This window comes from Carex rostrata, chromosome 3, assembly GCF_964058835.1.
Source record: "Carex rostrata chromosome 3, lpCarRost1.2, whole genome shotgun sequence".
NCBI classification, from domain to species: Eukaryota; Viridiplantae; Streptophyta; class Magnoliopsida; order Poales; family Cyperaceae; genus Carex; species Carex rostrata.
In genome coordinates, this window is record NC_135920.1 from 9,551,805 (window position 1) to 9,579,309 (window position 27,505).

Below are 27,505 nucleotides of genomic sequence, written 5' to 3' on the forward strand. Positions count from 1 at the left end.
AGGTGGAAGTAGCTGTGCATATAGTTAACTATATTATACGTTTGTGTGTTGTTTGTTGTTGTGCTTGGTTTGATATGTTTTCGGATACTTTATGCTCTATCCCATGCTTCTTCTTTTCTTCTTGCTCTAATAAAATTTTCTGGCTCTGATCTAGCGGCTCTCCCTCTGAGAGGTGACTGTCATGGTCCGATTAATTTAGTTTCTGGTCTGATTTAATTCAGTGCCTTCTCGACTGCACACTCCTCTGGGAAGTTGACTGTCATGATCACGTTGATTCAATTCCTGATCCGGTTTGATTCAGTGCATGCATTCTCAATCATGCACAAGAAAAGATTTGATACGGTGTGGTATGTCAGAAGGAACAAGACAAATATAAGCACAGTGGAAACAATTACTCTCCTATCATTAAAATCAAACAAGGATATATAATCAAATTTATTTATTTATTCAAAGACACTCGTTATCTCATATCATGTAACCTGTAACTTTTTTTAATCAATGCAAGCTATAAACCAAAAAAGAATTGAGCGATTTGATGATAGAACAAATTTACCTGTTGCCAGAAATTAATGTTGATACATATAGATAAACATTACCATTTCAAAGAAGACGAGTCATTTTCAGGTACCTAGCCTGTTGAAATTTAATAGCCAGTTGATAACCAAACAACATCACCAACGTTGTCTGGCTTTAGGATACAACAAAGAAAGTCTTAATCAAGGAATCAAACTATATTTTCTGATTGAAAATTACTAGAGATCCTATCCACTCCATACTCTGATTGAGATTTTGGTTCATTTGTGACAGTGATTTTTGTAACTTTGTAAATTTGAAAAATATGTTTTTTTTTTTATTTAATATAAATGTTACTCTAATATCTATATAATTACATTGGTGTTGAACTAGGGTGTTCTTAATATAGATATGTTTCAATTTAAGGCTGTTTTTGGAAAGCTAATTATAAGAACCTCAACCTTTAGAGCTGCTCAAGGGACTAGGGTGCTTTCAAATATTGCTTTTAAGAAGATCTCTCTTTCATATATAAGCACTGCATCTTGTAATTAATTATTTAAAGTGTCCCCATCTATCATCCTCATTGATTAAGATGGGGCCTATATATTTAATTAAATTTTTCATGTCTTTCGACATTAAAAATAAAAATCTGAGCTTTATTTTTTATTTTTTTTTAAGTAAATGTTGAAAGTCAAGTTACTCAACTATATAAATCCACAAAAGATTGTTCTTTTGAATTTCAAACTTACAATCTTCTGCATAAATAACATTATCTTTGCCACTAAACCAAAAATTGATTTTCATCTTTTAAATTGAATTTAAGATCCTCTCAACGTCTGCCAACCATCTCTCCTTTCTACGAACACAAAAGTATTGAGCCTATTTTCCGTCTCTAAAATATCACTCTAGCATATTAGACCAAGCTCGTGCATACAAAATATGATTCGCTACACAAATAGCTAATATTGAATTGTGAATGAGGAATATAGTTGATATCACTGTTCAATTGTATAAAATGAAATGTAAAATTTTTTGCGCGACAATGTGTGATAGGCTAAAAAGATGGGAAGTGATAGAGAGAGAGGGTGCAAGTTGACCCAAGCAACTAAGCAAGGGAGGGACTAATAGAGAATTAATACCAAATATGAACAATTTTAGTGTAGAGATCGGAGACCCCACAACAATTCCAAATTCCAAATGACAAACGTGGTTGGTTCTTCTACAGCTCAGCTACAGACAGATGCTTCTCCTCCCCATCCCCTCCAACAGTTCATCAAACATGTACCAATCTCAGTCTTTAAACTGCATCGAGATTTGATCTGCGTTCAGATCAGTGGTCCATCCAGACTTTGTAAACAGTCAGGTACCTCAGCAGATCCAAGGACTAATGTCCTTTTCTCTCAACGCCACCACAAAATGCACATACCTATCACATCAGCTTGTTATGAGATCAGAATTAAATAGTTTATTTTATTATTTCCAAATAAGACCGTGCACGGCACTTTACGGGGCCTATCTACATAAATGTGGTAATCCGGGTATCAAGTGCCGAATTAAAGCATCAACATCAGTTGTAACTTCTAACAATTATAATTGTGGTCTGTCTATGACAGTGCCACATCAAAGATACAACTAATAATATCAGTTGTTGCACCATGAGCGATGCAGTAAATCATACTCTGCCTGTCGTTAATTTATGATTCCGTGATACCTTTGCCTGCTTTCTTTTTCGTCTCTAATGTTTGATGCAGAAAATTATTGCCATTCTAGATTTTGTTGTTAAAAGAGATTTATCTTTTTTTCTTTTCTTTTCTCTTTTTTTTTTCTGGCAGAAAAGGCACTTTGTAGCTGCAAGTTGAATTACAGCAACTACAATTTTAATGGCACCATCCTGTGGCCAGAATGATAATACATCCTCTAAAAAGTATTTACTCATTGTGATAATTTGTCTACCGTACTTAACTATAATTGAGAACTTCAACTACCAAGAGCTGCTGTCTTTCAGTGATAATGTGGCTGCCTAGAAACATATTTTTCAATAACAAAAGATATAAAAAATGAGACATAAAAATGATTTTGCAAATAAAAGAAAATTGTAAGCTTTCAAGCCGTAAGTTCTCTTCCTTGCCTCTCTCTCCATCAATGAGAAATCTAAGCCTAAAAAACCTTTACAAAAAACATTGAAGGAATTATACAATAGATACAAAAGGAATTCAATGTCGGAGTAAACACTCAGCACAAAACCAAGCTAGATAGCCGGAAGAAGATGTTTTTATTTCTCAATGCCTTGCTGAAGGTACTGGATCAAGTCATACCCAGCTGTTGACCATTTGTTGTAGGCATCCCCACAGGTTCGGATCATGAAATTGGCTGCCTCCCGTTCATTCATTTCTGGATGGAACCGTTTCCTGAGATTGCCAATCGGGTCACCACGGCTGAAGCATGGCAGCCCGCTATCAACCATCAGATTAACTGTTGTTAGTATCCCATTCATGTGCCGCCTTGCTGCTAAGTATCCTTTTACACACAAGCTAAGAAAAAAAAAATACCAAATATTACGAGGAAAGATAAATATACGGACAAACCTGTAAAACCATAACATACTTCCAAAAAAACAAGAATTATACCCAATTCCTTCCAAAATAGAAGGATAGATTCAACTTTTTTTTTTTTAAAACCTTCGCAGAAGCAAAGTCGTGAGGGGGAATCGAACTCTCGACCTTTGGATAACCAACAATCCTAGGACTTTTCTACTAGCCAACTGTGCTACCTACCTTATCGTAAGGATAGATTGAACATATCAACAATTTTAAAACTATAATTAAATATGATGTGGGCCAAAGAAGAAGAGTTAACTTGCCTCACAAACTGATTCCAGGTGTCAGTCCTCATCGACCCGGACGGGTCAAGTAGCTGAGTCATCTCGTGGCTCAGTTTGAACTGTGCACTCTCAAATCGTATGTTCCCACCTGGCGAAGTCTCCAATATGAAGCCGAAATCTATGTGCACGAGCCTTCCTTTGCTGCAATATCAACATAGGAAATATCATCTCAATTCTTAACTAATTAATTAATCAAATCGTACCATGGACTTATTTGTTAACCAGCACAGGTTTTGGGCTGCTATACAGTATTATTCCACTGCACTATGTTTAGAAGTGTGATAAAGTGGAGGGAATAAGGGATAATTCATCCCATGTGAGAGTGGTGATCAGAAATATCCCCCACTATATTAAACCCCAGACATAGCTCACAATAGCAACTTAGTCCCATGTCCATACATGTCAAGACCGGTACCAGTAAGTATCGAAGAGCACTCACAATAGCAACTTAGTCCAATTTCCATTTTTGTCCTTTTATTCTTGGAAACTTCCAGAAAAATGGTAGCTTACAATGATGTAAAAAATCTCTTTAAAATGGTAGTTGTTCATCAAAGCACAGATAGCAACTAAAAAGAATGCACATAAATTCAGCGTTCATATAGACAAAGTAATGAAAGAGAAGCCATACTTATCAAATAGAAGATTGCCATTGTGGCGGTCCTTAGGTTGAAGCAATAAACTGGCAACAGCATAACCAGCACTGCTTATCATAAACATTTCACGTGCTGTTTCAAAGGAGGGGGTACCAACTGGTCCATAGTCTTGTTGGAAAATCTCATACAAACCACCATCTGTTGTCTCACCCATTTGATTTCTACTCCTTGTATTGGGACAAACCTTCATTTTGGTGAAATCGAATAGAAAGGTTATGTATAAAATATCACCAACCAAATTTTATTCATCTGAATACACTTTTATATATGCAGAGGTCTATTTATAATTATAAAATGTGCCTTGTCATAGTATAATGTCGTCAACCGAAATACAATCAAAAAATGTTCAATACAATAGAATGTAAGCAGTTAATCATAACATGTCAGAAATGATGTGATTACAGCCTGATTATGAGAGAACACATCAAGTCTAGTACACGGTTCTGAAGGGGGGGTAAAATGTCACCTCAATTATGCCCCGGCCTGGCCCAGTTGGCAGAACACCGTAAGGGTATAGATAGAGATTCAATCCAACAGCAGTAAATATATCACGCAACAAAGATATTACTTGGAGCGCAAGAACATCCTGCCTACAGTCATCTCCAACCTGTTAAATATAAAATTCAAGAATAAATCTTCATCGCACTTTTTCATGTGGTTCAGGCCTACAACACAGAGAAAGAATAACACAAGGTAGTACCTTAAAAATACAAGCTTGGGGCTTCACATCATTTGGGTCCCCATCCTTATCAACAACATTAAATGTTATCATTATAGGAACTTTAGCAGCTGACTGAAGGGGGATACCACTGTCCAATTGAATTCCTCTGACAATTTTATTTGTTGCAGTCGGTAGATACAAGTCGTCCCCTTGAACAGTAATCTTCTCGAGTTCCCTATACACAAAATGAAGCCAACTATGTAAATTTTCAATTTCATGTACCAAAGAGCCTGATTACAAGATGAACTTTTATACAAGTACCTCCTAATACCAGCCCTGCGCTCTTCCTTGGGAAGAGGGAAAAGCACACCAGAAATTGATGTAACCGCATCAAAGAAGGCAAACTCTCGGTCGAATAAGTCACGGGCTTCTGGTGTAAAGCCATCTATAATTTTCTGTCTAACTTCAGGGAGTATTGTATGGAAGTTGCCGGCCTGAAACCAAAGAAAACAGAACATGTGACTTCCTAAAAAATAATGAATACAAAGAAATAAAAAAGAAGTGCGGAGTCAAAATCAACGTCTCCACTCAAGAAAAACAAACAAAACTGGAATTAACATATTTCAACCATGAGCTTCGCAAATAGTCAAACACTGATGCTTCACAGTTTTCTGCTTACCTTTCCCACTGTTTCCTTCTCACCTTCGTCAAACTCCTCACCCTACAACAAATGCGATAAGAGAGATTAAAATCACACAACTTAATGAGAACCTGGTCATCATGGAATAATAAATTATTAAAGTAATTCATTTGTTGCTCAAAAGAGAAGTAAAATAACAGAGGTTTCACCTGAAGGTGCCATATCAAGATATGAGCAAAAATGTTACTTCTACGAGCAGCACCAAGCAAGTACCCTTCAACTAATTTCTGCAAGTAATATTAGAAATTAACATTACAAATCTAAAAAAGTTGAAAAAATTGACAGAAACCATACAGAAAAACATTTTTGGCTTCTACATATCATCATCTTATGCTACAGATAAATGTAACATGAAAATGGGAAAAAAAATGAAATCTAAGGAAAGAAACAGTAACACAAATCTAAAGCTGCTTAAATCGGAAAAACATGAAAACAAACTAAATGCAAAGGGTACCATTGAAGAAAGACAAGACTATAACATATGTCAACAAAAACTTACATCATCATCATAACGAAGAGCCTGAACGAGCTGCGGCATGAAAAATGTGACATTCTCAGGCGGATACGACTCGAGCACTCTGAGAACATAAGCCATGACACGTGGATGTCCCTTGTATGGAGGGGTCAGGAATTCGAGTGCTTGCGTAATGGAGCATGCTGCCCAATGAGGCAGTTGGTGCAAGAGCACTGAGTTTTCTTCAACTGCCTTTGGAGTGACGAAGAAGGGTAATGCCTCAGGTATAGTCCGGACCTGTGTTATGTGTGTCTAAAAGGGAGAAAAATGAGAGATATCAGATAATGATAGAAAACAAAATGACAAGCATTGAACAACTCCTGTTTTTGTATTGAAACTGTAGTTTCGTAGGGGTGAAGTTGGAAAATCTTTTTAATGGGGGCCAAGTATCATACCAAATGCTTACATCAATACAATGATCACATCAAAATCATGGATTATAATGAAATAAAGCATTGATAATAACTGTGAGGGTCAATATTGGAACCATTATCACATTTTTTTATGGAAGTCAAACATCAATTTGCTTAAAAACATACATATACAAGTAACACTAAAAATACTGCATGGCTGGTTGAATAGATAAAAAATGGGCGACATTAACCCCTAATTTTTCTTAATAAAATTTACCCACAGTTGCACCACAAATCATCCCATTTTTTCTTTTTCTCCTTTGTGTCTATTCTTTTTTTGAAGGTCCTTTGTGTCTATTCTTAAGTGAATCTGTTGCTTAGTTAAGTTTCTTTAATAATTAATTGGAAGTTTCTACTGACAAACGGTATTTTCGGATGCATGAGAATAGTATTAATTTTGGAATCCAAATGCATTTCTCTATCCCTGAAATAGAGTAGGGTTAACGCTCTCCGTTAACCCAAAAATTTAGGAATAGGTGATTAGCACTAATCCAAATTATACAATCTAAACAACAATTGCACGATTTCAAAAATCAAAAGATTAGCACTCTTCCCACTATTCGAATTAACACTGCTGCCCCAATTCTCATGCAATAACCTGAACAGCACTATTCTTGCGCTATTCCTTCGACAATTTAAACGCACCAAACAAAAAGTGTACAGGAACATGATTATTTCAATGTTGTGTATGCATGGATGTGTGTGTGCATGTATGTGGTTAAGGTGTTTTTCTCAACCCAATTTCCAATGAGTATGTGTATCAGCATGGCATGACCAGGTTCCATAATTCTGATTGGAAGTAATATTGAACAAAAAGAACTCATATGCTAACAAGGACTGGACAAGAGGTCCCAACCTGAATTAGCTGAGACATTTCAGACAAAATGGCTGCATTTGTGGGGAATCTTGCAGACAGAGCTAAGGCAATGCGTGGATCCACTGCAAAGGCAGTCCTAACATGTTCGACCCACTTGTCTGAGGTAATTTTGGTGCTCCGGAAGGATGAGCTTTCCCTGTATTGTAATAAAAGCTGAGTTACCAGTATGCAATCTTCAGTATGTCAGTGTCTATCTTTTCGAAGAAGAGTATTACAGTTTTGTTATATTGCACTTGTTTTTTTTTGGAAATTCCAATTTTGGATGGTATGTACTCGTTGACATGTTATCTTGTAAATCAACAATATGAAACAATAAATTATAATAATAAAAAAATAAAAAACAGAGAGACCAAAGATCAGAGAAGAGAAAGTACTTGGTGTTCAATGGTTGAGCCCATACTTCCAGCCTGTCTGCTTCATGTTGGCACAGCATAGTAAGCAGTTGTTTTCGCTTCTCCCTTCCAAGCGTATAATTGTCCATCGCTCCCCAAATGGGATGGTGTGTGTCAGTCTATAAAGCATAACAAATTTTAACTCAAAACATCTTACAAAAAAACAAACTAGAGAATTTTAGGAAAATCGTCGTAGTAAGTAGAATCCTCAAATATGTACAATAAGATGAAAGATGTATCCTGACCAAGTTACTCAAATCTCCTTCAAGCCCGTTGGCTTTCTGAGACTGATCACCAGGACTGTCATTCAGCAGGTGGTGCACAAATATTGACACAGACTGAGCCTCGCTTTGTTGAAAGCTCTTGCTATTCGTTTCATACCACTCAGGCACATGAGCAAACCATCCCAAGGCAGTACTGACAAATTATAATGGAAATACCATAGTTATTGGACATAAAACTTAACGCAGTAACACAAATATATATATTTATTGGAATGTAATATAAAATTCAAAATGTGTAAATGTGGTTGACCAAAGCAACAGAATTTTTTTTTGCAGGAAAAAAATAATGTCGTCGCACACGATATTAATAATATTATATGCCATGTGTTGAGTTGAGATGTTTCAAAAATATATCTTACCGATAGACTCTGTCTTCAAGCAACTGAAGCCCTGTTTTGAACTTGTTCAAATTAATCTGGTGCTGGCATGAGCAGAATTTCAACCCAAGCAGCATTGCCGTGAAAAAGGTGCCAGTGGCCCCAGGATGGCGAGAGAAGTGATTAGGTGATTTCATTGTTCCTTGCAATAGACGAGTCAGAAGCAAGAGTTGTTCAATGCTATCATGCCGAACTACCTATTAGGCAAGAAAGCAAGAAGAATCAAATTTCATATCATAAATTCTTATCCAATACATTATCAGAACGAATGCTGCACTCTAACCTAACGACCATCTAGTTATCACATTATGATAGATCCATTGAAGAGCCTTACCTGAAACCTGATAAGAATACACCTGGTAAGTGCTCTAGGAACATTATGTTGATCTTTATATTGGAATCAGGGGCGGTCCAATGGGCATTAGACCAAATTTGGTCCGATGTCCGGTCAGAGCCGTTCAAACCACATCAACATTCATGTGGATCAAGTGTGCACGAATCTCAGAGCGGATCGAACAGCTCCGACCGGACATCAGATTGAATTTGGTCTGATGCCCATCAGACCACACCCACTCCCTTTATATCGGGGCTCTAAAGCATAGAAAGTTGCAATGCAGGAGTCCAACCTCTTCATGCTAGTGCCCCATGAATTATAGTTCCACAATAAGAAAACACACACACAAGAAAAATAAAATGATGAAATACTGCTAACCTCAAAACGGTCCATGAAGAACCCAAGCCATAATCGATGTGCAATGATACCTTCAATCGGGTCCTTTTCAGGAGGTGCCTCAGGCTCACCAGGTATGAGATGTGGTCTCAGCTTGGCATCCGGCCCACTATATCTCATGTCAAACGCAAATAGGCCCCGTTTTGTGTCGATCGTCCAGAGCCATGCATCAACGAGCTCTGCTAGTACAAGAGATCCCAGTGACGGGGCTGCAGAGACGAGCCAAGTCCAGATAAATACGCCTGTCTCCATTACATCAGGGGTTGAAATATAAGCAGGGGACCAGCAAAGGAGCCGTAATAACTGGGCAAAGCCTTGCAGGTTTAGTTTAGGCTCGGAATCCTGAAAAATAGGAACGGGTTCCATGGGTAAGCCACGGAAAAAAAAGTGTGTATTTGCAAAAAACTGAGCCTATGTATTTTGGCAACTCTTATAAAGATGTCTAAATGAATTAAGAATTAACCAAAAAATACACCTAACTTTTGAGTTCCTATACACTGTTAAGAACTGCAAAAGTAAGATTTAGGAGGGATAGAAATAACTCTAACAAAAGCATACATGTATAATAATTCCAGAAAAATGTATACCATCTGCGAGAGGAGTAATGCCGTTGCTTGGGAGCAAGTTTCACGAAATAAAGCTTTATCTATTGGAAGCCCTTTCTCGGCCGCCCCAACGAATTGTTGGAGAAGAAGAACAAACTTTTTTAGAAGAATCTCATTGAAAGACTCTTGTTGAAGTTGTGCAGGCTGGGGAGAAGCAACTAGGCCAAATGAAATGCCCATGTTGAAACCTCCAATGCTGTTGTAGAGCCTTCTCATGCCGGCAATTTCACCTAATATGACCCATAAGTGATCCCCACCACAACAAAATAAGTATATGAAAGAACCTAACCAATTTATGCCATTCTTATACAGAAATAATCAATAATACCAGCACCTATAGCAACTGACTTGATTACGGTACCACCATTTAAGGGTGGGTGCAGCTATCAGAACCAGTAAATGTGCTGCATAAAACAATGCTAGCTAAACTATTAGGCGCATCAGATTACAAGGAAACACAGTAACTGATTGTTAGTTAGATGTGTTAGTTAGTTTGCTGTTGTGTGATATGTACTCTAGAGATGATTAGATTATATTGCACTGGCTATAAATAGACCAGATCATTGTACAATCAGTTCTTAATGAAAATACAAATCATTCTATCATATTATTTCTCTGCTCTCTTTCTCTCTAATCTGTCTATTCTATCATGGTATCAAGAGCCTAGTGCTGATCCAAGAACTCAGAGAAATATCAATGGCTTCCAGTGGCATTTCCCATCCCTCTCCTCCCAACCCTATTGATCCAGTAATTCAAATCACGTTACCTGTCTCCACCAAACTCACCCGTGACAACTTCTTGACTTGGCGATCTCAGATTGAACCTATTCTTGATGGTTTCGGTCTCTCCAAATACCTTGATGACTCTGTCTCACCTCCTGCCAAGAACATCGTTGTCAGTGGTGTCTCATCTGCTAACCCGAGCTTCTCAGCGTAGTACAAGCAAGATCGCTTCTTACTCGGGTGGCTTCGCACAACCATCACCGAAGGCATCCTCTCTCAGTATGTCAAGTGTCAGACATCACGCGATCTCTGGATTTCTCTTCACCAGACCTATTCTGCTATCTCCACTGCTCAGATCATGGAACTGCGCCGTTCACTTCAAACCTCCATCCGCGGCAATCAGAGGTGCGGTGAGTACTTTGAGCAGATGAAGCGCGTGGCCGATCAGCTGGCGGCGGCCGGCGACCCTGTGCCTGATTTTGACCTAGTTCGATCCATCCTGAGTGGTCTCGGACCAGAGTATAACTCTTTCGTTGTGGCTGTCACTACTCGCGCATCTCCTGTTTCTTTGACAGATCTTCATGCCTTTCTTCTTTCACACGAATCCTTGCTCTCTTCACAGAATTCCTTCATTTCTCACTCGGCAGATCCATCAGCTAACTATGTCACCCGAGGTCGTGGAAGAGGAAGGCGTGGCAGGGGTAACTATTCTTCCCCCAATTACTTCTCTAATTCTTCACAGGGCCTACTTCCCACTCCAGGCCGCAGCAGCTCCATTTTCGCCTACAGTAACTGGAGTTGCGCCAACTCCAGTTTCGGCTTCACTACCAGCGGCTTCTGGCCCACCACCTGTTACTGAATTGAAGGTATATCACCGCCGCTTACCTACTCCTGCAGCCCGAGCACCAACTGGTCCCTCCAGTTTGCCTAGTTCTCATCCAACAGAACCTGTTCTTACTACTCCAGCACCTCTTCCCTTGCACTTTATTCATCCCATGACGACTCATCACCGTGCAAAAAGGAGTTGTTCACAGCCGAATCATGAGACTCACCTTACAACTAAACATCCTCTCCCATCCACTTCCTTTGATGAGCCTACCTCCTTTACCATGGCAAACAAACAACCCGAGTGGCGTGAGGCGATGGCTCACGAATTAAATGCCCTTGCAAAAAATGGCACATGGGTCCTTGTTCCTTCTCAACCCGGTCAAAATATCATTGGGTGCAAATGGATTTTTAAGATCAAACGGAAAGCCGATGGTTCAATTGAGCGCTATAAAGCACGCCTTGTTGCGAAGGGCTACAATCAAGAAGCGGGTCTCGATTATCATGAGACGTTTAGTCCAGTTGTCAAACCCACCACCATTCGGGTAGTTCTCTCTCTTGCTACCTCCCGCCGTTGGACGATTCATCAATTAGATGTCAACAATGCCTTTCTCCATGGCGACCTTCAAGAAGAGGTCTTTATGTCTCAACCTCCGGGATTTGCGGATTCTACCTTCCCGGATCATGTTTGTCTTCTCAAAAAGACGCTCTATGGTCTCAAGCAGGCCCCTCGTGCATGGTTCCACAAATTGGCCTCCGTTCTTACCAAGCTTGGCTTCACGGCTTCCCAATCGGATTCCTCTCTCTTTATACGTGGTGATTCTTCCTCGATTACTATTATCTTAGTTTATGTGGATGACATTATAGTGACCGGATCCGATGCCTCTCTTGTGACTTCTCTCATTGCCTCGCTTGGCTCACAATTCTCTCTCAAGGATCTTGGACCCTTGCATTTCTTTTTGGGCATTCAAGTCAACTCTCAATCTGATGGTATTCATCTCTCTCAGCCACAATACCTTCGAGATCTTCTTCTTCGCTCCAAAATGGATGGCGCGAAGCCTTGCTCCACTCCCTTCTCCCCTGGGGATACCCTTTCCAAACTTGACGGCAATCCCATGGCCGATCCTCACATGTATCGCAGCATAGTTGGTGCTTTCCAATATGCCACGATCACTCGACCCGATATCTCGTATGTCGTCAACAAAGCCTCCCAGTTCATGCACTCCCCGACTGACGAGCATTGGAATGCTGTCAAGCGTATCTTGCGGTATCTCAAAGGGACGTTATCTCATGGACTTCACATCAGTGCGCATTCCTCCCTAGAGCTTCATGCCTATTCTGATGCTGATTGGGCTGGGTGCCCCGATGATAGGCGATCCACCTCCGGGTTTTGTGTGTTCCTTGGGTCTAACTTGCTTTCGTGGGGTTCTAAGAAACAAACGACGGTGTCGAAGTCGAGTACTGAGGCTGGATATAGAGCTATGGCTGGCACATGCACCGAGGTGGTCTGGCTCCAACAACTCCTTCGTGAGCTTCATGTCCCTCTCACCTCCAACCCTGTGCTGTGGTGTGATAATTTGGGTGCTACGTTTCTTGCGTCTAACCCAGTTTTTCATGCACATACGAAGCATATAGAAATCAATTTTCACTTTGTTCAAGAGAAAGTTGCTAGGAAGCAATTGGATGTTCGTTTCATCTCCACCAAAGACCAGATCGCTGATCTGTTTACCAAGTCAGTTTCCTCTACGAGACTAGAGTTTCTGCAATCCAAGCTGACCCTTCATGCTCTACCAGGCTCAGCTTGCGGGGGGGGGTATTAGGCGCATCAGATTACAAGGAAACACAGTAACTGATTGTTAGTTAGATGTGTTAGTTAGTTTGCTGTTGTGTGTTATGTACTCTAGAGATGATTAGATTATATTGCACTGGCTATAAATAGACCAGATCATTGTACAATCAGTTCTTAATGAAAATACAAATCATTCTATCATATTATTTCTCTGCTCTCTTTCTCTCTAATCTGTTTATTCTATCATAAACTAAATGTGATAACAGTTCTGCACCATGACCACAATGATACCAGTACCGGGCACAACAATACTTTTGCATTTAACCCAAAATCAAATTACCTGCATGATTGCACTTCACAGTAGCACTGACAACTGCTGTAGCCAGCACTTCAAGGATGAAATTATCTGACATTTCCTTCTTTGCCCCTGACGCAGCTGTAGCAGAGTCTATCACAGCAGGGACATTGGCCGTCCTGATGCCATTCCAGTCGTTCTTTCCGGTGCAAATCCGTATCTCCGAGAGGAGATTGACCACATCTGAAGCATGCTGTGTCCTTTGCATTGCATTTGGATGGCAAAGGTTTTCCTGAAAGATTAGTTAACTATTAGCAAGCAAATTAAATTACCTGTACATGTAGACTGAATATTAATTCGATCAATTATATCCTTAACCAATTGCCAATTGGATAGCTTAAAATCCAGAAAGATGTTAGTAAATGAAAAACAAGTTGTCTTGAGTGAACCTGTAACAAGCCTTGGGTAGTACAGGGTGCGAAAGAGAGTGCGTTTGTTATCCAGTCTCGCGCTGTCTTTTGATACAGATTACGAATTGTGGCAACCCAAGCAGGATCATTCACATGAGTAGATCCTATCTCGTCATGCACCGAAATTAGAAGTAAATCCATACACGAAGAGTTCCATAAAACCTACATAAAAGAACACCAAAAAATTATTTAATGAATGCCTCGTTCATAAGTATATAAAAAATATAGATAGTTTCAAATGCCTCATGTCTTTCAAGCCTCACATCCTTATCTCCGTTTTCAAAGTCCAAACAATCAATCCGAACCACTCAACATGATCTCCATATTAAAATGTGCTTGGAGACCAAATTTTATATTTTTTTGGAAATTTTTTACTATTTTTGGATGGTCCTGAATCTTCTGAAAAATAATGACTTTTACCTATCTAAAAAAATATAAAATTTAGTCTCCAAGCACATTTTAATATGGAGATCATGTTGAGCGGTTCGGGTCGACTGTTTGGACTTTGAAAACGGAGATATTTTTGAAAAAAAATTAGAAATGACTGGGCACAATCAGTATATTTCAGAAATAATATTTTTGAAAAAAAAATAGAAGTATATTTCTTTAGAATGACTGGGCACAATCAGTATATACCAAGCATGTGATTTACAGAAAGAGCATAATCAAGTATATAACAAGCATGCCTTTATTCCTTTTGTTTAATTTTAACGTTATGATGTTTGAGCCTCAATCAACCCTGAATCCTGATTGCAACCTCAAGTAAAAAACAAAACAAAAGATATTCCGCACCAACTAAACCTAAACAGGGGCAAGAATGACCAGTAGAATTAACCTGTGGGAACTTCTCCTTCAGCTGAAATAAAAGGTCAACAGAGATATTCCGCACATGCTCATCCCTTTGAGCCATGTTCTTTATGAGAAAGCACGCATGACATGACAAAACTGCCTCCCGTTCATCAGCTCCTTGGCCTATGTCAGAAATCCTTTCCTCCTGGATATTAAATAAGATTATGTCACTTCAACAGTTCTACGATATTAAAAAAGCTTTTTGTAATGTTTCGAACATAAACACAAATCCAATTTACTTGTACAGGCATGTCCAAAACAAAATGATGACTATGGTCATATATTGTCGACAGGAATCGGTAAATCTGCTTTCCTATAACAGAAATAACTAAAAAAAAATAAAACAAAAGTTGAGAATTCTGCATGACATTTAATCATACCATCCAGGCAACTGCTGTCTCAAAAGCTCTGTGAACAGTGGCAGTCAAACATTGGAAGACAGCTGGCAATAAATTAGGGGTAAGAAGGTATTCGAATACACAGCCAAAGCCACTTTTTGACTTGTTCAGTGAATTTATTGTAGATAGCATGCCACCATTGCTACTGAATCGTATTATCTCTAAGAAAGCTACAGCTAAGAGATATGTTGCCTTTACACCTGCATATCAAGCCAAACAAAGATTAAAATAATTAATTAGTGTGCTCATCAATTTTAACCACAGTAAATAATCAACAGCCAACACTGCTATGGTAGTTACTTATGCACAGCACTTTCTTGTACATACAAACAACAGGTACATTTCAATTTCCTGGAGGTGTTAAAATAACTTCAATTTTAATCCAAGATGTCCTCAATTATCCAATAAAAAAATGCTAGAAGCCAATAGAAAGAAAACACGCATAAAAGGCTAAAAGAGGTCAGGCTAATAGTTTAGTACAAGTATTGTAATGATCCACTACATACTGGTCTACACTGGCATGCTAGATCATATTAATTCTTGCTTGGTATTGACTATTGAGCCCACCTGCCCGACAAGATCCATACGAGGGAGGGAGGGAGGGAAAGAAGAGAGAGATGTTAACTGACCTGAAATGCTGCTCATGGCTGCCACCTCAACACGACCTCCGAGAGCAGCAGAAAGAGCAGCTCTCTGACTCACTGCTGCCTTTTCATTGCCATTACCTCTGCGGCTACCAGGATTGTGCAGTGCATTAAGTTCTAACTCATCTTCAAGCCACTTCACTGAGCTTACAACCTAAAAGAAAGTTATCCCACTAATTTATGATGCAGACACATATAAGAACTAATTGATAATACCATTTAATGCGCTAAGTTCTTCTGATATACATACTCTGAGAAGAGCTAGAAGGGAAAGAAAAGATCATAAGAAAAATAATTACATAATGATTAATGATAAAGAAATAGTGTATTTCACATAACCTTAAGAAAATTCCACAAAAGAGGAAAATAAAGGAAAAGAATAAATCAAACAGGTTTACAAATATTTGAAAGGCGGATCTAGGAAGTGCTTAACCAATATCTGCACTAACTAGAAAATATAAGACTAAAAAATTTTAAACAAAAAAGCTTTACAGCAAGGGTTATATCATAATAAAGAAAGGGGCTAACACAGTGCACGTACCAGCGGCGGTGTCCCTTGAGCGATTTGCTGCACAGCTTGTGACCACGGCTTGTTGAACATGTAGGGCCCACCAACAGCTTGCAGAGCTAGAGAACCACTGCTTCCTACACTAGGCAGAGAGCTGGAGACTGTTTTTGAAGGGACATGGCTACTGCCATTCTTCTGTATGGGTGGAGCCAAACCGAAAAGAACAATGTAGAACCAAAGGTTGCGGAACAACTTCAACAGAGCAGGTTCAACATTTGAAGAAGGGTCAAAATCTGAGCATATTTCAGCAACTGCAGGGAGCAGTGGGCCCAAAAACTCAGCACCACTTCTGCAAATTCCAAAAAAAGAAGAAGTGTAAAACAAGAATATGAAAAGACTTAAAAAAGTAAAATAAAAAAAATAAATAAATAAAAAACTAATTATTCCAGCTTGTATGGTTATTCTTGCATGTAACTTGTAAAAAGATAACAGAAAATCACCTTCCAGTTTTAGATTCAGATGCTAGGCCGACATCAGAACAGAGAGATAACAAACGGTGGCGATAATCAGCTCTTAGCTTTGGGCTAGTTAGATGAGAAGCAACTAACAGAAACCCTGCTGGAAGTGTCTACAGAGGTTTTTCAAAAACATTAGGTTGCAGCACAACAAAAAGAAAAATTAAATAAACAGTTATACCCCTTCAAAATTCAGTAGCAAGCTTGCACCAATTCCATTGAAACTCACACTTATAATCTTAAATTGCGAGGATATGTTAGGTATGTTCATTAACTTTCATGAATTACAATCAAACTTCTAATGGGTACAAATGTATTTGCTTGTGTTATAACTGGAAAGAAACAAGCAAACTGAGCTATTATCTTCAAACAAAGACCAATTTAAATATTGACCCTTAAGACAGAAAATTGAACTTGTCACAGTATGAAACCTCATTATCATTCTACCCATTGATTCGGCTGCAGTGATGTACTTGATATATGGCAACTGCATGTTTGGTCTCATAACAGTCCAAGTCCATACCAGTTATGTTTTAGCTAATGCTATGCTCTGGTTTCATGTTGTGCAAGTAGATACTTTTCTCTATTTGCTTACAGCAAACTTCATGTACAAATTTTATTATCATACTGATATGTGACAGTCCTACACTATACTCCCTACCTACTTCACCTGTACTGGTTTATACAGACTCTATTAAGGTATTGTCCAGCAAAATTAATACTAAACTGCACACTTATTCCAAGTTTGCAGTAATGTCAACTTTTACCCAAATCTGCATATATTATATTTTACATCACAACTTAATGCTGGTTTCGGTTTAAAACTACTAAACAACCGACACTTGCCAGAAATTCAATAGACAATGCATTATTGAGTTCTACAAGTTGTAGACAAAATTATAAGCAAATTTGCAGTTTTAAGCGGCCAGGGTACCATACAAAGTATTTAGATGGCATAAATGTTAACAAAAACAGACCTCTACTCTCTCTGTCATTGCCTCAGCTGGAAGGGTAGTACTATCTGGGGACCCGACCACAGTTTTCACCTTGTCTAAATAGCTCCTTGTCATTAGCACAACTGTCTCCCGGTACGACTTTTCAAAACCCAAGCTTGCAACTAGAGATACTGCATCTAAAAGCTGCCCCAAATGCACAAGAGAGACAAAATTGTTCACAATCTTGCAAGGTTTCATAGGGTTCACTTTATGTGTGAAATAGGACATCAAATGCAAAATTTCAAGAATATAATGGCATACCCTTAAACGCAATAGGCTTGGGGTCAGGGCATCTCCCTCTTCCAAATTTTCTATGAAAAGGGGTAAAATCATGTCAACTACTTCAAGTTTGTTAACTGACACACACAGGTCAGCCAGTAGTCGTATTAAATTTAGCTGCATGACTGGTATGGGCTCTTTTTCTCGGTCTTTCCCGTCCTGTGAATGAAAAGGAAAAAAGAAAAACTTGCATCAACATATGAATCGGCAAACAAATGACTGAATTATATAACAAATTAGATGTTAGTGCTGGTACAGCATCAAATTTTTCTATAGTTTATTTGGGTGTTCCAATTGGACATTCATGTTTTTTGGCAAGTACATAGCACTAAGCTAGTAAACCAAGCCTATTAACTAGAAAGACTTGAAATGGTATAAGTTAAAAGTAGTTGAGGAAAGAAATGGTTTATACCTCTTCATCATAATTATTCCTCTCGCGAATGCATGAAGCTAAGCCCATCAGGAATGTATCAACAAGAGCCCTATCTTTACTCCACCCAAATTCAATAATTTCACAGCTTAGCTTTGTCACAGCCTCAAACATTGCACCAGGGTTGTTTCCAAGCATATCAGCCTTCATTCCAACCACAATTAAGTCAGTGAAAGATTCTAAATTACACCAATCCACTAGAGTTTTTTCCTATGCATAAACTGAAAAGATACAAGGAAATTGACAACATGCAGTGCCACAAAAAAAGAAAAATTACTTATGTATATAACACGAAATATCAGCACAAAGATGGTTTGCAAATTTGCATTAATCAGGGTAAAGGTAAAAGAAGTAACCACTATTCATTTACAAAGGCAACCTTTTACTGGTACTTTTTTCATCGAAATGACAACATTTAGACCTGAACCCAGATCAATCAGCATTTCCAAAAGAAATTGTTTTGGGCAAGTTATCAGGGTACTAAACCTATAAATTTCACCAATTGTGAGGGTCTGAAGTTGGGCCCTACATGCAATATGCTTAAAAATAACAAAGATCACCTGAGCACAAGTGGTTAAAACAAGAGGCTTCAAAGGAATGAGGAGGACTCTTAAAAGCTGGCCACCACGAGAAATCGTGATCTGACTAATGCCACTCAGCAAAATAGAAAACAGCTCCTCACAAACCCTAAGTTTTCGCCATGAAGATAGAATGCATGACTCAGCTGCATCCAAGAAAATCGCGAGAGTTCGACGCAGTACATCTTTCGAGGATTTTGAATCTGTCTCTCCAGACAGAAGAGTCTTGATTTGAACTGATATGGCAGCTTGGCAACAGGAGACTTTTTTGTTGATGCGGGTCTTCAGCTGTCCTCCCTGTTCTCTCCAATCACGCTTCCTTATCTAAATATGGCAGTACAAAGATGAATAGCTGTTTTTTATATAATATTTTACTATTCTTGAGAAACAATTCCACACAGACTACAGAAGAAAGCAAGAGGGCTTAATGCTAGGTTACAGTAGTGATGATCATAATATGGCAATCATTCAAACAAAACCAATATAATTGTATAAATTCTGGTACTTACTAGATTGATTTGGGGTTTACTGGTCGAAGTTGCTTTGAATGTGGGCAGAACCTATATATATATTTTCTCTGCTAAAGACGAAGCCACGTGACACCTTAGATATGGTACTATGAAAAGCACAATTTTTATAGAATGAATTTTTAAAAATACAAAATTTTAAACACTTTGATCAAAGACCTTGAGATTACTGGTCCAGAGACCCAAAACGGTTGCTTGTGTACCATCTCAGCACCATCAGAAGCTGAATTTTGTCAGACAGTTTCTGAATAACCACATTAATAAGCAAAGAACCAACCTTGAGAAAAGCTGGAAGGGACTTGATCTGCTTTGTGGCGGCCTCTCTGACCTTCTCCACATCCTCCGTCTTAATATTCCCAACCTTCTCTACGACCTGAGCAAAAACACCAAAAATAATCTCTTGCCTCTCCAATCCAGCAATATCCTCTTCTTCAAAACCGACCACCTCTCTTTTCACCACAACCTCAATCCCTCCTTCTCCAGACCCAAAGCTACTTCTCGATATGGATGGGGAAGATGTTGACTCTTCCTCTTCCTCCTTTTGCTTCCCTTTATAAACTGGCAATGGCACATCGTAACGAGATAATTCGTGTAGCAACCGGTCAATCAATTGGGGTGATTCTGATACTGCAATTGGGGGGCAATTGCGGGAAATTGCAGAGAGAAAAGAATTTGAGACTTCGTTTGGTGGTGACAGCTCAATTGCGGAGAGAATGGATGTGGCAAGGAAGGAGGAGAGCTGAGTTGAGAGCTCTGGGGAGAGATCGGCTGCTCGGGAGGTGAAGTGTATAAGAGAAGAGAGGTAATTGGAGGGGGAAATGGAAGGAGGGAAGGAAGATGGGTTGAGGGGAAGGTTAGAAAGGAAGTTTAAAAGGGGGTTGAAGTGAGGGGAGGGGAAGGCGCGGAGGGAGAGAAGGCGTGCGAGGGAGAGAAGGGAATTGAGCTGGGAGGAGGTGAGGCGAGAGGAAGGGAGGGAAGGTAGAGAGGGGCAGCGGGAACAGAGCCAGGAGAGCTTGTCGGAGAGGAGATCGGGGTTTTGAGAGATGAGGTCGCAGAGGTGGGTGAGAGGATCCATAATGGCAATCTACAGTGGAGAGAAGGAGAATGTCAGGTTAATCAATAGGGGAAGTGAGATCTGATCATCGGACTGCGGTGGCAGGGATGAGGGATGATGTCCGTTCCATTTCTCTCTCTTTATCTCTATGGGATGTGGGAATGAGGGGAATAGGGGGGAGACAACGGCTGATCATGGAGAACGGTGAGGGGAGAGAGAGAGAAGGGGGGAGAGATTCAACTGGCGAAAACCGATTTCGGGTGCACAAGTGGATCGGGTACGGTCTTCAAAATGTTCTTTAATTCGAAAAATAATTACGTTATCAATTTGAGAAAATACATTTTTGTGTTGCAATCTCACTTCTCAGTCAGGTCTATAATACATTTTTCAAATTAATAACGTAACTAATTTTCATTAAGGAATGAATATTTGTAGAAAATTCTTTGATTCCGCTTTATTCGCAGATGATATTCTACAAATCCTTTTTAATTTGGAAAAAATTTTAGTATATTCATTCAAAACTTTTAAAATAATCAATTTTCCTATCAAAACAATAAAAAAATTTATTTCCCCATCTTAAGTTAAAATCCTTTTTTATTTTCCCATGTGTTTATTAAATTTGAATTTTAAATTAAATTTATAATTTTTTTTATTTTAAAGTTTAAATATCTGTTTTACCCATCTTCTAAAGCTGCCCTCTGACCCTCTCTTCTCCTTCTTCACCTTATTTTTTCTTCTCTATCGATGAAGTTTTTTTCCTTTTGCTGTCTCAACAAAGGGAAGCCAATCTGCTCCTTTTTTTGAGAAAAGGAGACCCTTCTATTCTCCAATCCGAACCGTTCAACATTGATCAAACGGCTTTAATTTCTTTTTAACATGGCACGAATCTCAAAGCACAAATAAATCAGATGTAATTGAAGCCGTTTGATCGATTTTAAACGGTTCGGATTGAAGAATAGGAGGGTCCTCCTTTTCTCAAGAAAAGGAACAGATTTCATTCCCTCAACAAAGGAAGCTCAGAGCATTACAGCCAAAAGGCAAGAAAGTAATTTCATTTCTAAAGTTCATAATCCACGATTTTCTAGCTAGACAATGCGAAACAAGTAGGATGAATAGCAATGATTTGGCCTCGGAAGTGTCACACGTGTATTCAATTGATTTCGATTTTTAGTCATTTTAGGAACTTTCAATTCAAAATGTATCGCCTAAAAGGCCTCCTAATGTATCGCCTAACAGCAATGATTTTACGAACTTTCAATTCCTAATTTATCACCATTTTGCTAAATTAATTATCCGTTATCATTCTAATCTCGAAAACCCATTTCGTCTTAGTTCTGACAGCTAAGATCGCTAATACTTGTAAAATTTTGATAGAGACTCATGAAATATGAAATTCTAAAATGTTGAATTTCGGCTGTGAGTAAAATGTGAATTTTTACTTGAAGCGTGCTTGAAGCTTGGAACACAGAAGGCTTGGACAAGTTAGGATCCTGATATAAAAATGGGATTAAATGCTCCGAAGACACTTATGAAGCTATTGCCTCTCTAACATTTGAAGCCCTCTTCGTTTTTCTCTTTTAATTTTTAAATCACCATTTATAGCTAAGAATATCTCTATGAAAAAAAGAGATGAATAAGAAGAAAGGGCAGCTTTAGAAGAGGGGTAAAATAGACAAAACTTTAAAATAAAATAAAATTATAAATTTAACTTAAAAATTCAAATTTAATAAATATATGGGGAAATAAGAAAGGATTTTAACTTGAGATAGGGAAATAAGAAATTTCAATTTAGCTATTTTGAAAGTTTTGATGGGTACACTAGAAATTTTCCCTTTTAATTTTGTGTTCTCACTTCTCACTTTCTCAGTAAGGATATGCAATGGCAATCCATCCAATCCAATCCTCTCAAGTTTTTTGTTGAGCCGATTATTATCTAAATTTTTTTTAAATTACCATATTCCAAAAAAAAATAATAATAATCACGAAATTCTAAAAATACCCTGGCCGCATCTCTTAGATGCGGACCCCTTTTCTGAGAATCGCATCTAGGGAATGCGAACCATAAATGGGGTCTGCATCCCTAGATATGGCCCCTCCTTTTTTTTTTCTTTTTTTGTTTCCTTTTCCTTCTCTCTGTTAGTCGAATATTGGTTATTTGGTTTATATGGTTGGTCAATTGACTTGAGGAGTTTAGTTTATATGCGACCGTGTTTCCTTTTTTTTCAAATGGTCATATATTTCGATCGCTTTTGCTGCAGGAGAAGGAAAAAGAAAAGAAAAAAAGAGGGGCCGCATCTAGGGGATGCGGCCGTATCAAAATTCGAATTTTTCAGAAAACATTGTTATTTAGTTTTTTTTTTTGGTATGATATATTTAAAAATTTCAGACTTATTACTTTTAGCATTTTTGAAAAAAATCATAGCGCGGAATTTAGAAAAATATCGAAACTTAGCACAAATGCATCCAATACTTGCGTTTTACCTACATAATAAAATTTAGATAATTATTGTTGTTTTTGAAGTTAAGAAATTAGGCGTAACTAGACAATTTTAAATTGACAGAGTTGAAATTTAAAATGCATGGTTGGTACTTGAACTCAAACTTTGACGGTGACAAATTAGAATTTTAATCACTAAACTATAAACGGAGATGTAATAATTTATAAATGGATTGGACTATATAAAAATTCAATTTAATTTTAATATGCATGATTAAAAAATTCTGATATTTTTTTAGTTAGCACTCCAATAAATCAGAATTAAACAAACACCAACCAATCTCTCAAATTTGAGTTTCCACCCACACATACTTAGTTCGTGCACCAATTTTTTTGGTGTGCAGACCAGATATGCACACCAAATTGATTATTTTATTATTATTTTGGTTTTTATTATTTGGTGCGCGCATGCACACCAAATATATTTTTTTTAGTTTTGTTCTAAATTGTTTGAAATTTTTGGACTAATTTTTTTTTTGTTCTGCGTATAATTTGTAGTATATAACGTTGATCGAATTGTACATATAATTTGTAGCAATTTGTGCACCAACTTAGTACAAAAGGATGATCAGATTGTGCATATAATTTGTTGTAGTAATTTTTAGTTCAAATTTAGTCTAAAATTTTATTTGTTAAATAAGTGTGTTTTATTTTCTATAATTTCACCATCAAATTTTATGTGTACATATAATTTTAAATGCCACAGAACGAAATAGAATGGAACAAAAAAAAATTAGGCCAAAAATTTCAAATATTTTAGAACATAACTAAAAAAGAAAAGTTGGTGCGCATACTGAGGGCGCACACCAAAAAATAAAAAATCAATTTGGTACACATACCCAGTCTGTGCATCAAAAAATTTGGTGCACGGACTGAGTATGCGTGGGTGGTAAAAACTCAAATTTGAGGTTTTAGTTGGTGTTTATTTATTTTTAAATTTTTGAGGTGCTAACTAAAAAATTTCAACAAACAATTTGAAATCATAGGATAACTGAGCATCCTTTGGGTTATACAAAAATTTGAAATTTGTATTATAAACACTGTGATAGAAAGAAAAAATCGAAATTGTATATAAAGCCAATGCTACTCTGATGTTTGATACAACATGATAGGCACAGATTAAAAAAAAAAAAAAAAAAACACTAGCCCCCTGTCACACCCCATGGCCACGGGTCGTAACAGTCTCCCGCCGTAAGCATACAACGCCGTGTATGCTTACAAGGCAATTAACAATTCAATCCAAACAACAAGTAATAATGTAATATAAAGCAAGTTTCTAAATAAAATCAGAGTACACAGTCTGGTCAGAATATAATACAAGAAAAATATCTCATCCAGATACCAACCACGAGGCCTACCCTAAAACTACACACCAAAACATATCTAGGGTCCTGTGATGGTCAACTACTAAGGCCTACTATGTTGGGTTTCGGGGTAACCAAAACCCTTTTAGGCTTAAGCTGCGGAATGACCGTAGAACAAAAATTTCTACGGCCAACTTAAGCTCAGGATTAAACGGGGTATGTCAGGAAACTTTCCAAGGCGGTCCACTTTCAGTATTCCTTTGGCATCAAAACCCAATTTAATCCTTTTACAGATTTACTCCATGATTGATTTCTAAAACTTTAATCTACTTACCAATTAAATAGATTAATATAGCATATTTATACCTTGTTTCCAAATCACAGTTGGAATGCAGACCGAGCGAGTAGAGCTACATCACGAGAATGATTCTCCTCGGAGCATCAGACGTCTGATGACCCTATCGGTTATCCACCAGGACTAACCGGAGAGCGGTTTATTTCTTTTGCCAGAAATACTATAAACCGCGGAATTATGCAAAAACACTATTCACGGAGAAAAAGATGAAAACCTGTAAACACGAATTTTCGGTTGCTCAGTTTCATCAATAAGCAAAACTGACATATCGCGAAATTCGGTAAAATACTATTCATCGATCCCGTAAATATACTTCACAACAACCCACAAGATTATACGTCAACTACGTATAACTTTCTTTTCTCAACCGAAACACTATTTAGGAGAGAAACAGAGAAAGAGAGAAAATACCGATTCGATTCTGCACGAAACGATACGTGTGAATTAGTGAGTTTTTCTCTCTACCCCCTCCACCCCTATTTATAGGGTTTAGGGTCGGTTGCCAAAAGACCAAAATGCCCTCCAAGTTCGGCCTATTTACAAGATATGTCATTGAATGGATAAGGATGATGACATGTGGATAAGATCGATGACGTGTCATCTGGATAGGATCGATGACTGATGCATCCAAAGGGTATGGTGCAAAGTTTCAGTACAATGATGTACTTTTTAAACCTTTAACACACGTTTGAGTTAAATTGCAAGTGCACAATTCTATCAAAGTAGTATTTGAGGTGTCGAACCGCAGGGAGTACGATAAAAACTTAGTATAAACTTTAGTAATAAAGTAAAGTGCAATAAAAGTAAATTGGAGGGGGGTTTGTTCTAACAATTCCTAAGGTTGGGTTCAATACCCAAAAGAAAGGAGTTTGAAACAATAATTGTAAATAAAAGTAAAAGAAAGGAATTGATTTGCTTTCAAGATTTAGAGATCTAGGGGTCTTTGGTCTACAATCCCTTGCTAACTCTATTTATTCGGTATTTGTTTGAATTCATGTATGATTTGATGAGGTTTCTAACCTAAAGTGTTAAAAAGGGTCACGGTCGTGAATTAATAACGTGCCCAGATAATTTCGGACTTCACGGTCGTTCTTCACCCTAATTATCAAGACCCATTAAGCTCTTGTTAGCCTATATTGACTAATTACTTAATCAATATAGGTGTCCTAAGTAGGGGTTTGACTTCACGGTCGTTCTTCACCAAACCCTAACCCTTAATTTCTATAGTTCCGGTTATAGGTATCAAAGTACGGTCGCTTCTAACCTAAAACCTAAGATATTTGTGTTCATAATTTGGTACTCTCCTCTCATCCTAACTTCTTTGGATCTTTTGCTTAACAAACCGATTCCAAAGCGGGACTACCGCGATTTCAAGTACTAAACTATGTAATCAACACAAATGATAAATCACAGAAATTAACAATCAAATCCCATAAAACAATCATAATAAAAACAAATAACCGAATAAAATAGAATCAAACAAGTTCATGCATTGACCTAGACCCCTAGAGAGAGATCTACTCCCTCATAGAGAGATCCATTACAAAAATTGGCAAAGTAAGAAGAAATGAAATAAAGGAAGTAATTACACCCTTTAACAAATCAAAAACCTCTATTTTGCCGACTTCTTGCTCAGGAAACCTTTCTTCTCTTTGCTTGAAAGCTTTCCTTTTCTCTAGAATTTATCGCTAAGTATTGTGTGTATAGAGAGAGAATGAAAGAGGAAGGGATCTGTCCTTGAATGGAGAATGAACACCCTCTTTTATAGCTAAAGACCATGTCCAATTAAGAGCCTAGAAAGTGGAGTTAGTGGGTGCTATATTTGGATTGTTTCCCAGGATGCCTTGTCCACATTTGGCTGTAAAACGCGTCCATGAAGTGCCAAAAATAGAAACCGTGTTGAAATCATGTAAATATGGCTTTTCTGCGGCTCCAGTGCGGATGGCCGATCCGCACTGCGGGTGGTCTCATCCGCATTGACTCTAAGTTTCCTTATTTAATTTCTGCGAATTAGTTGAATGCGGATGGCTGACCCGCACTGCGGGTGGATTCTGCTTCTCTGAAGGTCCTGAAATCGACTAAGTATTGAGTGCGGCTGGGCTCATCCGCACTGCGGATGGAAGTTCATCCGCACTAGGCTCGGACTTTTTCCTGCGCAGCGCTTGAATGTTGGAAATGCGGCTAAGTACTCAGTGCGGCTGCTCTGATCCGCACTGCGGGTGATTTGATCCGCACTGGAGGGTATTTTCGCCATTTTCCATCATTTCCTGCAACGAAAAGCTAAATAACCGCAGTAACTTGATTCCAGGTGTATTTAAATCATTTTATATTAAAAATACAAGATATTTGAGGTTATTTTATGATAAAATCTAGATCAAATGTGTATATAATTTATGCTTATCAATGACACGTCATGCGGATAAGGACGAATCTGAAAAGACCCGAATGCCCTCGGCCCGAATACAAATAATATTCGTATAATTATTCTGAACAATTATATTTCTTGCGGTTGTTGTTTCGGTAATTTATACAACGTGTCTGGCACATTTATAAATTAACCGGTTAACTTTTATACAACGTGTCACACACGTTTATAAATTAACCAATGTTTTTGCTTGTTATTTTTACATAACATTTATAATTTAATTATAACACGTATAATTAATTATAACCATCTTACTATTGATCATAACCAATTTATAATCAATCACAATAAGATTCTCCGATTAACTCCTATATGGTGTGACCCAATAGGATTTGTGTTATGTTGGTAAATAGAGTTAAAACTGTTTTAACTTCTATAATCATGAGCGGCATCTGGCAACACATCATGACCATCCAATTACACAGATGATGCTGTACAGTACAATA

General features: G+C 38.0%; 1 protein-coding gene across 1 annotated transcript; it reads right to left on the reverse strand.

Annotated features, from left to right (window-relative positions):
• Positions 1–2,571: 2,571 nt before the first annotated feature.
• On the reverse strand, positions 2,572–20,759 carry LOC144551352 (Phosphatidylinositol 3- and 4-kinase family protein). Its single transcript, XM_078299299.1, has 27 exons — positions 19,702–20,759; positions 18,880–19,221; positions 18,302–18,463; positions 17,872–18,048; positions 17,593–17,754; positions 16,601–16,728; positions 16,134–16,449; positions 15,578–15,746; positions 14,931–15,148; positions 14,537–14,695; positions 13,681–13,863; positions 13,277–13,523; positions 9,583–9,830; positions 8,978–9,337; positions 8,248–8,462; positions 7,850–8,021; positions 7,587–7,723; positions 7,192–7,348; positions 5,908–6,174; positions 5,558–5,635; positions 5,388–5,429; positions 5,030–5,202; positions 4,748–4,943; positions 4,514–4,654; positions 4,023–4,231; positions 3,374–3,535; positions 2,572–3,044 (listed from the first exon to the last, which is right to left on the reverse strand). Exons 1-27 carry the CDS (start codon positions 20,497–20,499, stop codon positions 2,786–2,788), a joined length of 5,877 nt encoding a protein of 1,958 aa, XP_078155425.1. The 5' UTR covers positions 20,500–20,759; the 3' UTR covers positions 2,572–2,785.
• Between the last annotated feature and the right edge of the window lie 6,746 nt (positions 20,760–27,505).